Consider the following 13,251-nt stretch of genomic DNA (forward strand, 5'->3'; position numbering starts at 1 on the left):
TGTTAGAGTAGTGGAGCTGTATAAGGGCAATGGTGGAAGACAACTCTATGTATGGGTAAATCTTTTAGAGGAGGTAGTAAAATATAGACCTTGTTTGACACAACTTATTTTTAGCTTCTTCGTAGATTTAAATAGAAATCGTACTAAATAGAGAGGTTCTGAAGTAATTTATCAGTTCAGTTATATCTCATAATGAACTAAAAGCAGACAATAAACTGAAGCTGCTTTTCACCGGCATCTCAAATAAGCTTAGTAGCAATGCCAAACAAGTAATTTTCATCCCACGAGGACGTAATTGAAAGAGCATACGAAACATGATTCTATAGAGCCATCTCTTAAAGAGCTAAAACATGATTCTATGGAGCATCTCTTAAAAAGATTGGCCGTCAAAAAATGAATCTAACTCCTAATTCACTCTTTTGATGGAGGACAATTTGATGAGGCTATAGTGTTTGACAAACTTTTTTTTGTGAATTAGAGGTATTTTGACTGAATAGTTAAGAAAACTATACGAAGTAGTCTGACCGGACACAGCCGCACATAATATGAACATGCTACACTGAAACACTGACGCGGACCACAATAAAAAACCCTGAAACTTTAGCACTACTGCCCTTTTTCTCTTTTCAGCTACTGACCGCTACTGTTAATGGAATGGAAATGCACGCACGGCATCTAATTTGGGTGGCCGGCGGTGGACGGGCTGGACCCAATTGTCTGCTGGTGTGCTGCGAGCGGCGACGCGCCGGGGTGGTGGTCGACCGAGGAAGAGTTGGCCTCGGCCATGTCGAGCTCGACCTCCTTGTGCCGGAGCATGAGCAGCAAGCGTCGGCTCTGGATCCGGAGGCGGTCATTCTGCAGGCGCGCGCGTTCCATGTCGCGCTCTTTGTTGGCGCGGAACCGATCCCATTTCAGCCGCTGCCGCTCCAGGTCGTACGCGTGGGATTCGAGGAGGATCTGCTGCTCCTCCACCTCCACCGCGCGGCGTCGCACCCAGCACCTGGCCTGCTGCGGGTCCATCGCCGCGGCAGCCGCGGCCGCGAGCTCGCTCTTCAACTGCTGCAGCATTGCCGATGGGTCGGGTGCCGCCCCCGTCCTCGCGCGTTTCCCACCGCCGGCCGCCTCGTCCTCGAGGTCCTCGGCCGCGGCGCTATCCTCGCCATGCTCGCGCTTGCCGCGCCGGCGGCCGCCGCCGCTGTGCTGACGACTGGTGAGGTGGCTGTGGTACATGTGACCGTCGTCCTCCTCGTCGTAGTCGTCCTCGTCCTCCTCGCCGTTGTCGCTCACGGCGTCGCTGTCGTCTTCATCGTCCGCGACGTCGGCGGAGGAGTCCTTCATGCACGGCGGGGACGGGGCTGCCTGGTAGTGGCGAGCGGCGGACGAGGCTGCGCCGGCCACGGGCACCGGCGGCGGGTGGTGGAGGCAGGCGGCGTCGCCCGCCGCGCCGCCGCCGGCGTGCGGCGGCAGGTGCGAGCCCCCGGCAACGCCGCTGTTGTGGTAGGCGCACATCTCGCGGAAGAAGAGGTGCTTGGAGCTGAGTAGCTTGCGCGCCTCGTCCTTGGCCTTGGGCGTGAGCTCGTCGATGGCGTCGAGCAGCGCGTGGTTCTCGACCACTCGGCAGGCGCGGCCGCGGCCGAGCAGGTCGACCACGCGCTTGTAGCGCTTGTTGAGGTCGTTGAACTTGTCCTCGCACTGCTGCGGCGACACCACGAAGCCCTTGTCCATCATGGCGTGCGACACCGACTTCCACTTGCCCTTCTTCTGCTGCTGCGCCGCCGCCGCATGACCGTGGCCGTGCCCCGACGAGCCCGCCCTGCTCGCCTTGCCTCCCCCCGCGCCGCCAGGCATTGCCGCGCCCTCCCAGTCATCCCCAACGCTGTAGACCACGCTGATGAGCAGGCGCACCATGTCGTCGGTCCACTTCATCCTCGTCCACGGGCACCCCGCCGCCGCCATCTGTTGCTGTTGCTGCTGCTGCACCACCACTCCTCCCTTCCCGCAGCAGCCGTTGCCCACCGTGTCTTCATCGTGCCCCACCGTCGCCGCGCTCACCACGACCCTGGACGACGACGTGTTGGAGTAGGGCGAGAACGACGGCGGCGGGGGCGGCTGCTGCAGCTGGAACCCATCGTGGTGGTGGTCCTGCTGGTGCTGGAACGCGGCGGCGGCCGGGTGCATCTGCTGCGCGGCGAGGTGCATGTCCAGCCCCAGCATTGCCCCCGACCCAACCACGCCGCCCCGCGTCGCCATCCCTCCTTCCCCGTCGCCTCTCCCCATCGGCAAACCGCCAATCTCTACCCAGCTCTAGAAACCACTTGGCACTCCCGCCCCCGAAATCGGCAGCAAGGTGGGTGTTTTTATTGGAGGGGAGCTGTGTGGGCGATCGCCGCGGTTTCGTCCGTGCGGCTGCGACCGCTTCAGCCGCACAAGTACTCGGTTTTAGCCCCGCGCCTCACCGTTTCCAGCGGTGGGAGCCCACGGTCCCGCAATACCGCCTGGGATCCCCTGCGCAGCGGCGCTCCCCGCTTTTACGTGTGCGTGGTACTGTTTCGGTTGGTGGGGGTGTCAGGTGAGCACACAAGATCCGATACTGCCTGTAGAGGACTGGATTGGGAAACAGCTGCCCGGAATGGGCTGCCCCTGGTTTTGGTTTTACCATAGTTTGAGTTTCCTTTCTCCCCCTTTCGGTTTTTTACAGAATGAACCCACGGTTGGATGGACCTACTGTGGTTTTATTTTTCATGCAGTGGTCAACCTGCAAGTTACAGTCGCGTTGACATTGTCATCCGTTTGGTTCTGCTACAGTTGCTTCACAGGTTTGTACTCGCCGTTTGCTACCAGATCTGTTACATCTGTCTCAGCCTCTTTTGACACCATTTGAATCCATGATGAATATAAACATCTCTCCTCAGGATTCCTACATTTGGGCTAACCAAAAAACTCAATTTACATTTTCTATGACTTTTACCAATTCTTTGTAAGCTGTGAATTGTGGTGGTGAGCTCATCGTCGTTCTACCTCGACGAGACAAGCATATTGTTCACATTGTGGTTATGTGAAGTTCCATGTTACCTCCGGATTCCCTCTAACCGGCAATCGATTATTAAGAATATATATTTATTTGCTTTCGCAAAAAATGTATGTTTTTACCCTACCGAAGTACACTCAACTTGGGCGATCTCTAGGAGATCTCCTATCTCATCTCCCATCACATCTCATATTTTAAACTTTTTGTAAACAATGGTGTTTACACTGTAAAAACAATGTTTTATATGGCCATATACACGATCTGCTGGATGCAATCTTAGAGATGTTTGTAATATTTGGTGAAGTTATAGGTGTAAGAACCAATATTGTCCTAAGAGCATCTCCAACAATGTCTTAAAGTGGTGTCTCGAATTGCTCTATGTGGTTTTGGGTGTTAAGATAAATATGATTCATGATCATGCTTTATTATTGTGATTCTATTGTTTAGTGTTCATGATAAAATTATGGTGTTAAAACTGGTATATCAGTCGTGCTCGCGGTTAAGAGCGACTCAGGACTATCGCATGATTAACTTATGAAAGTAAACTTAATATGTCATATGCATTGCACTGTGGGTTTTATTATTATTTTTGATCTCTTACTATTGTGGGATGGTATATACTTACATTTAGTAATTGATAACAAAAGTTGAACTTATTTAAAGCAATGTTCAGCTTTAACCATTATTTGTTAATAAGTCTTACACTTCACGTGAGCCCACACCGTAAGTGAACTCATGCACATTATTCTCCACACTTGTTGAGCGATGAACTTTTGTGAGCTCACCCTTCTGATAACCTCACACACACACATGTGAAGAGCAGGTGGCTCCGGAGGAGGACTACTATGAGGAGTTCGACGAGGTCTAGGTGGCGTCTCTCAGACAGCTTAATGGCACCAAGGAAATAATATTAGTTCGATTTATTTATTATCATTTATTTTTGTAAGACATTTCCTCTATGTAATAAAGTTTGTGACATTTATCTCTATACACTTGGTCATTATATGTGTTGTTCTTCTTTGGCGCACATATGAGATGCACCCGTGTTTGGTCCTTAAATCCAGGTTTGACAGAAGTGGTATCAGATGAATGTTGACTGTAGGACGAAATCTAGATAGAACTAAACAAAACCTTTACCTACTTACTTTTACTCTGATTCTTTCCATACTTTTCTTGATCTTGTCTCACATTTGGTTGTTCTACTCTAACTACTCTTATCGTTTCTACTCCAAAAAGGCAGAAAGGATTTCACACCTTGAAATCCTATATTTACGAATCCCTAAAGAGATAGGAGACCTAAGACACAATATATTTTCTTTTATCAATATTTAAGTGTTTGTTCTGATGATAATTGCTTAATTTGCTTCTTTGAATGAGTGAAATAGTATAATAGGGCATCCTAGCATGTACCACCATAGGGTAATGTATTAGTATTAAGTAGGTGACACTCTAATCTACTGAGCTATTATGACCAAAGAGATCATGACCTAAAAGTTGGGTGTATCGTACTTATCCGTCTTATCTGCAAATCTATCTTACCATGTGTTTCTAACCCAGATGGTCAATACTAGAAAGGGAGGCGTTATCGATCTACCAGCTCGTATTTGTCGAAGGAGGGCAGTTGTCAATTCACAACCGGAGATGAATCCTCCTCTGAATCCTCCGCCTGCTGGGACCTATGTCGTGGTTGCCGCTCAGATGCAGCAGCCGCAGCAGATGGCTAATACTATGGCGGAGATGCAAGCTCAGCTCCGCCAAGACCGACAGCAGCCACCACCTCCACCACCAGAACCACCACCTAGGGATAAGCACCGGGAGTTCATGATTCATAAGCCACCCACCTTCTCCAGCTCTCCAGATCCACTACAGGCAGATGATTTGCTGAAGACAGTGGAGAAAATGCTTAATATCGCTCAGTGCACCGATAGGGAGAAAGTTCTCTATGCATCGGGTCGCCTCACTGGCCCCGCTGTAGACTGGTGAGATTCTTATTGTGATGCTCACACCGCTGCCATCACCTAGGTAGAGTTTTCCGCTAATTTCAGGAATTATCATATTCCTACTAGGCTGATGAAGATCAAGAAGAAGGAATTCCTCTCCCTCAAGCAAGGGAATATAACATTGAATGAATACATAGATAAATTCATTCAGCTGTCAAGGTATGCTCCAGAGGAGGTTGATGAGCATGAGAGGAAGCAAGAACAGTTCCTGGAGGGACTTATTGGGCCACTCCAGTACCAGCTGATGTCTCACACCTTCCCATCTTTCCAGAAGCTTCTGGACAAGGCCATAGCATTTGAACACAAACATGTTTAGCTTGGCAAGATGAAGAGGAATGCCATCACCCAGGGCCAGGGGAGCAGCAACATTCGTCCTTGCTATGCTCCACCCCAAGGTACACCTGCTCGTCCTGGAGGAGGGCAGTAGTCTCACCAGCGCCCTATTCAGCAGACACCTCAGGCCACACCTTAGACTCCCCATCCTCGTCAGGCTGCCCCAGCTGGCACCCCGGTGAGACCTCCTAGCCAGAACACTGCTACTGGCACTACCTACTTCAAGTGCGGTGAGGTTGGGCACTACACCAATGTCTGTCCTAAGAGGAACCCCAACACTCCAGCTCGAGGCAGTAATCAGGGCAAGCACACTAAGACTCCATCGAGCAACCATGGATATAATATTGCTAGGGTTAATCAAATCAGTGTTGAAGCTACTGCTGATGGTTCTAACATCGTCATTGGTATGTTCTTCATTAATTCCATGCCAGCGTCTATACTTTTTTATTCTAAAGCTTCACATTCATTCATATCTGCTCGCTATGTTAATGCAAATAGTCTACCTTACCTCGCTATGTGTAGACCTATGGTAGTCATCACACCTAAGGGACCTAATGAGGCAACATATATGAGTCATAAAATAGAAGTAACAATACTGGGAAGGAAATTCTGGGCTATGCCTGTAGTGCTAGAAGAGAGTACCATATAATTAATCCTTGGCATGAACTGGTTAAAACAGTGGAAGACAGTAATACATTGTGCTAGAGGAACTGTAGAGCTTTCTAGTCCTGATGGAGATAGATTTGAAGTCACAGTTGCACCACCCCCATCTACCAAACCTGCTATATACATGGTTAACGGTAAATTTGTGGGTGACCATATCAAAGTTGTTAGAGAATTCCTAGATGTTTTTCCAAAGGAGTTACCCAGAATGCCACCAGATAGGGAAGTGGAGTTTGTTATTGATCTCTTACCTGGAACCACTCCTATTTCTAAAAGACCATACAAAATGTCAGTGGAAGATTTAAAAGAACTTTAGAAATAGCTAACAAAGTTGCAGGAGTCGGGGTATATTCATCCTAATTCCTCACCTTGGGGAGCACCGATTCTGTTTATTCAGAAGAATGATGGTTCCTAGAGGATGTGTGTTGATTACAGATCACTTAATGATGTAACCATTAAAAATAAGTACCCCTTAACTTGTATTGAAGATTTGTTTGATCAAATGAGAGGTGCCAAGGTATTCTCCAAAATTGATCTCAGGTCGGGTTATCATCAAATGAAGATTAGGCCTTTTGATATTCCCAAGACGGCTTTCTCTACCCGATATGGGTTATATGAGTTCATTGTCATGTCATTTGGCTTGACTAATGCACCAGCCTGCTTCATGAATCTGATGAACAAGGTGTTTATGGAGTATCTTGATAAGTTTGTCGTGGTATTCATCGAAGATATTCTGATTTATTCCAAGAATGATGGAGAGCATGAGGAACAACTAAGACTGGTATTGCAAAAGTTGAGGGACAACCAACTCTATGCCATGTTTAGTAAATGTGAGTTCTGGCCTGATGAAGTACATCCTTGGGCACATCATCTCTAATGGGAGAATATCAGTGGATCCGGCTAAAGTAAAGGAGATAGTGGGATGGAAGATACCGAATTCGGTCACTGAAATCTGGAGTTTCCTAGAACCTGTGGGTAATACCGGCGTTTTATTGAGGGATTCTTTAAGATAGCAACCTCACTATTAGAGAAGGGAAAATAATTTAAGTGAACTCGGGCTTACTAAGACAGTTTCAATCAGCTAAAGTTTAAGTTGATGTCACCTCCACTGTTGGTAATGCCTGATCTTCAGAAGGGATTTGACATCTATTGTGATGTGTGTCGCTTGGGCTTGGGATGTGTTCTTATGCAAGAAGGACATATCATTGCCTACGTGTCTCTCTAGTTGTGGAAGCATGAGCTAAACTACCCCACTCATGACTTAGAACTGACCGCCATAGTGCATGCTCTCAAGATTTGGAGACATTACATAATGGGGACCAAGTGTCAAATCTATACTGGTCATAAGAGCATGAAGTATATCTTTACCCAGAAAGACCTTAACCTTAGTCAACGCCGTTGGTTAGAGCTCATCAAGGATTATGACTTGGAGATCCACTATCATCTAGGCAAGGTGAATCTAGCTGCGGATGCCTTGAGTCGGAAGGAACATGTTCATGCAGCTATAGCTACCCAGTTACCTGATGAGTTAGCAGAAGACTTTGAAAGGCCCAACATGGGAATAGTTGATCATGTAGATGAAATCACAGTAGAAGTGGAACTTACCTTGGAGCAAGAGATATGAAAAGGTTAGGTTGGTGATGCTAAAATTCAAGAGATCAAAGACCTAATGGCAGAAGGAAGAGGTCTAGACTTCATGGAGGATGAATAAGGCACAATCTGGTTCAAGAACAGGATATGTGTTCCTGAGATTGACAGTCTCTGTGAAACCATACTGAAGGAAGCTCATGACTCTACCTACTTCATTCACCCTAGTATTATCAAGATGTATCAGGATCTAAAACAGAAGCACTGGTGGTTTGGTTTAAAAAGAGATGTCGCTGCACATGTGGTCATATGTGATATTTGTCAAAGGGTAAAGGCTGAACATCAAAGGCTAGCCGAACTGCTACACCCGTTAAAGGTGCCTGGATGGAAGTGGGAAGAAATCAGTATGGATTTCATAGTCGGTTTGCCTCACACCCTCAAAGGTTATGATTCCATATGGGTGATCATGGATAGATTAACCAAGGTGGCTCACTTTATCCCGTTCAAGACTACATATAAGGGCTCTCAGTTGGCAGAATTATATATGTCTCGGATTGTGTGTCTACATGGTGTACCTAAGAAGATTGTTTCTGATCTGGGATCTCTGTTCACCTCAAGCTTTAGGAAAAGTCTTCATGAGAGTATGGACATAAAGCTAAATTTTAGCTTAGCCTATCATCCCCAAACTAATGGTCAGACCGAGAGAACCAACCAAGTGATGGAAGATATGTTGAGAGCATATGCTCTTAAGCATGGTGGCAGTTGGGATAAGAGCTTACCATATGCAGAGTTCTCTTATAATAACAGTTATCAGGCTAGTCTGAAGATGTCACCGTTTGAAGCTTTATATGGAAGGAAGTGTAGAACCCCTCTGTATTGGGATCAGACTAGTGAGAGATAATTCTTTGGACCAGAAATTATCCAAGAAGCAGAAGAACAAGTTTGAATGATTAGAGAGAACTTGAGGTTAGCACAGTCGAGGCAGAAAAGCTATGCAGATACCCAAAGGAGACCACTTGAGTTTGAAGAAGGTGATCATGTGTACCTAAAAGTGTCATGAATCCGAGGTATGAGGAGATTCAAGGTCAAAGGAAAGTTGTCCCCTCGTTTATTGGACCCTTCAAAATCCTAAAACGAGTTGTGGCAATGGCCTACCAACTTGATTTACCAACTCACTTGGCCGATGTACACGACGCGTTTCATGTGTCGCAGTTGAAGAAGTGTCTCAGAATCCCAAAGGAACAGTTACCTATGGAAGAGCTTAGTGTACAAGATGATCTGACCTACACCGAGTATCCTATCAAGATCATCGATACCCTGACCCGAGTTACGAGAAACAAGGTAATTAAAATGTGCAGAGTACAATGGAGTCATCACGGAGAAGACGAAGCTACTTGGGAGAGAGAAGATGAATTGCAAGCAGAGTTTCCCCATCTTTTTCCTAGTTCATCTTAATCTCGAGGTCGAGATTTCTTTTAAGGGGGGTAGAATTTGTAGTACTCAAAATTTAGGATGTATTAAAAAAGCAAATATATAATAATAATATCTCTTGGCAATTAGGAAGGGCTATGTGAGTATATATATTTCTTTTCTCTCTTCATGCACATCAACAATATGAGACTTGATTAAAGACAGCTAATAGCTAAATGAGTAGGAACTAATTTGCACATGCTGGTATTTTATGTGTTTCACTCTTGACAAAAGTTATACTAGGAATTTGGAATTCAAGCCACACCTTGAGCAAAGAAAATAACAAAAAGGAAAAGAAAATAAAATGAATAAAAGAGAGAGAGAGAGGGAAGACCATCATCGGTTTGGTGGGCTGAATCCGGTTGGCCCACTCAGCTGCACCGTCCACGCTAGCCCAGTACGGTGCTTGCCGCCAACCAGTGGACCCTTCCTAGCAGCCACCCACAACTTGTGCCATCTCTGGGTTGCGGGACCGCGTTGTCATCTCCTTCGCGGCGCCGTCGCAACGCCTCGCTCACCCATCGGGAACGGCAGCGATCCTCGCGTGGATTTTGGGCTGACTCGTTCAATCACCAAACCGACTTGGGGGAGCTATAAAATCGAGCATCGGGCCATGCCTTCCGTTTCTCTTTTCTTTGTTGTGCCTAGCTACCACCAAGAGACCAAGGGAGTCGTGCCGCCGCAGCGAACTTCGTTGTCGCCGCCCAATTCCCTTTGATGAGACAACCTTGGTGATCATCGTGAAGCTAGTGACCCTTCTCATGCTCGAGGAGCATGCTAGGTGGTCTCACCTAGGCCCAATTGCTTGCCGGTGGGGTGCATGCGTCCCTAATAGCGTGGCGTCGGAGCGGTCACTCCACGGCCTCTGGACCCTAGGTCATTTAGCTCAATAGGTTTTGGTGTTTTATGATCAACATAACATGTGGACTAATGTATTTCCCAAGTGTTTATGTGTTGTAGTTCACAGGATGCGAAGTGGATTGGACTGAGGCTCTAAGGATGCAACACCTCAAAGAAGACATTATAAGACCCATAGAAGACATTACAAAGTCATATTGAAGCCACTTTATACATGCTAAGAGTCCAACACATCAAGGAGTAGAAGTGACATACAAAGCTACAAAACAATAGTGAAGTTGACAAAGTTGAAAGGAAGGGCTGACTGAATTGGAAGTGTTTCACAAAATCAAATCTATTCAAATTGACACGACTTAAACTCTGAGATGTAGATAATTTTAAAATCTTTCCAAAACGTCCAAGATCATCCAAATCGGAGTTCAGAGCTAAACGTTATGCCCACAATACAAAGTCGGAATTGCTGAAAAAACCGCAACAACATATGGGATGTCCGGTGCACACTGGACTGTTCGGTGTGCCAAATTTGCTCAAACTAGTATGTCTTTAACTCTGGGATGTAGATAATTTGTTAAGCTTTCCAAAAAGTACAAGATCATCGAAATCGGAGTTCGGAGCTAAAAGTTATGGCCAAAATACGACAAGCGAGCATGGGTTGTCCGGTGCACACCGAACTGTCTGGTGTGCCATGTCCGGTGCGCCATCTTCGGAAGCTCCAACGGTTACCTTTAATGGCTAGTACACGTGGCATGTCCTGTGCACCACCGTACAGTGTGGTGCACCTGTCCGGTGCGTCGCAGAAAGCTACAGAACTGCTTTCCAACGACTATATACTTGACCCAACCGGCCATTTGGAGGTGTGGGAGCCTAATAGACATACCAAGGCACATAGTTCACATTTCCAAGAGCTCATACACCCATGTTCTTAATAGAATCACTCAGTGATTAGCGTAGGTGCGAAGTGCTTAGGTTAGTTAGACCACTCTAGTGCTTGCTCTAGGTGAATCCTAGTTAGTTGAGTGAGTTTAGATAAACCACACAACCCCTTGGCTCTTGTGCGAGCGGTTGTAATTGTACCGAGTGGGGTGAGTGTCTTGCGAGACCGTGACAACCGCGTTTGTGTCACGGCCGCCACCATATACCAGAGGGAATGAGGCCCATGGCATTTTCAGCCAGAAACTCGATAGTGGAGACGGCGGGGAGCGTCCGAGAGGAGCCGGAAGTGGAGCACCACTTGCACGTGGAGCAAGCCCATGGCCCTCTATGGAGTTACTCGACCGAGGTGCTTGGCCCTCGCGTGGGCTTCCCTTTGCGTAGGGGCACCAACAAGGATTAGTCAGGACCTTGCGCGGTTCCGGATACCTCGGTAAAAATACCGGCGTCATCCACGAGAGTTTGCATCTCTACCTTCTCTTTAGCTTCCGCATTTACATTAAGCATTTAAGTTTCAATCTTGTCTTTCTAGTTAGATTGTTTAGATTGAAACTTAACTTCCGCGGTAGAGATAGCAACACTTAGACTAAACCTAGTTTGCACATTACGAATTGATTATTTGCATAGGTTTTGCTCTAGGGATTTAATTGTGGTCTTGTTTAGAGGAAAGTTTTAGAAGTCCTAATTTACCGCCTCCCCTCTTAGGTGTCACCTGTTTCCTTCAATTGGTATCAAAGCCTAGTTTGGCTCATTTGAAACGCTTTAGCTTCACCACTAAAAGAGCTGACACTTTTTAAGAAAGGGGATAGATACCCATAGGCCACCATACTTCGACGGCACTAACTTCCCATATTATAGTGCTAGAATGGCTTGTTACCTAGAGGCCATTGATCTAGGTGTTTGGAGAGTCACTCATGACAGGATGAAACCACTCAAGAATCCCGAGAAACCCACCATGAGTGAGGAAAAAGAAATTCATTTAAATGCTAGAGCCAAAAATTGCTTGTATGAATCTCTTAGCATGGATATTTTCAATTAAGTTTTTACATTGAAAACTGCTAATGAGATTTGGCTAAAATTGCATGAGGTCCATGACGTCACATCCAATGTCCCTGAGCAAAAACATTGCCTAGTCTTAAATGAGTATAATTATTTTGTTATGAAGGATAATGAGCTTGTTAGATATATGTATTCTCGTTTGAATCTAATCATCAATGAGCTCAATTCTATTGGCATTAATAAGCTAGGTGATGCGGACAATGTGAGGAAGATTATCTCCCTGCTACCACAACAAAAATGTGGGAGCATCATCACTATTCTTCACAACATGGAGGACTTGAGTACAATGACCCCGACAATTGTGATTGGGAAAATCGTGGCTTTTGAGATGTCGCGAAAAATGTGTTGGGGAGAGGAGCCCACTTCTTCAAGACCATATGCTTTTGCATGTGATGAAAGAAAAGTCAAGAAGAAGGCTCCCACTCCAAGTTCCTCAAGTGAAGAAGAGGAAGAAGAAGAAAGTGATGATGAAGATAATCAAACATCAACATCATCCTCCGAAGATGAAGAAACAATCTGACGCGTCGGAAAGGTAATGGGGATGACGTGCAAGATTAATCTAATGGGTGTGCCTCTGCAGCTAGAGGATCTTCTTTTTAACATTGACAGAAAAAGCAAAGAAAGAGAGGATGCTTCACTTGCGGGGAAAAGGGCCACTTCAGGGACAATTGTCCAACTATGGCCGAACCCACAAAAAGGAGGAGCAAAGTCAAGGCGCTCACAAGTGTCATGACTTGGGATGACTCTTCTAGCGAAGAAGAACCCCTAAGGATGCGCAACCACCGGTCCTCATCACGTTCATCACCGTCATCACGCAAGTGCCTTATGGCAAGAGGTAAAATGAGTATTCCATCCTCTAGTGATGATAGCGGTAGTGATGATGAAGGTGAGGGAAATCCCTCAGTAGATGAGCTTGCGGAAGCCGTTAAAATTTTCCAAGATGTTTGCACTAAGCAAAAGGCTCAACTTAAAACTTTGAAAAATAAGTTGATTAGCTCTCAAAATCATTATAAAGGTTTGCTAGAAAAAATTGAAACATTTGCAGATTTGAATTGTGAGCTATCAACTGAAATTGAGCAATTAGAGTCTAGTGCTTCATCCACATCTACCAATGATGGCCTTATTAAAAAGAATAAAAAACTTAAGGCTAAGTTAGCTAGCTCTCAAGAAGCTATTGAAAATTTGCTAGGGAAAATGGAAATTCTTAGCATACACAATAATGAGCTAACTACTAAGCTAGAAAACATTAGTAGCACCCCAAGAGCATCTTTAGTTTAAATTCCTGAAATTATTAAGAAAGATGCTTCTACTTCTTGTTTTGAT

The 13,251-nt window shown here is 45.9% G+C and overlaps 1 protein-coding gene across 1 annotated transcript; it reads right to left on the reverse strand.

The window, feature by feature from the left end:
• Positions 1-306: 306 nt before the first annotated feature.
• LOC103635104 (uncharacterized) lies at positions 307-2,413 on the reverse strand. The gene has a single exon (XM_008657648.4). The coding sequence runs from the start codon at positions 2,275-2,277 to the stop codon at positions 676-678; it is 1,602 nt and encodes a 533-aa protein (XP_008655870.1). The 5' UTR covers positions 2,278-2,413; the 3' UTR covers positions 307-675.
• Between the last annotated feature and the right edge of the window lie 10,838 nt (positions 2,414-13,251).

This window comes from Zea mays, chromosome 8 (genome assembly GCF_902167145.1).
Source record: "Zea mays cultivar B73 chromosome 8, Zm-B73-REFERENCE-NAM-5.0, whole genome shotgun sequence".
Taxonomy (NCBI): domain Eukaryota; kingdom Viridiplantae; phylum Streptophyta; class Magnoliopsida; order Poales; family Poaceae; genus Zea; species Zea mays.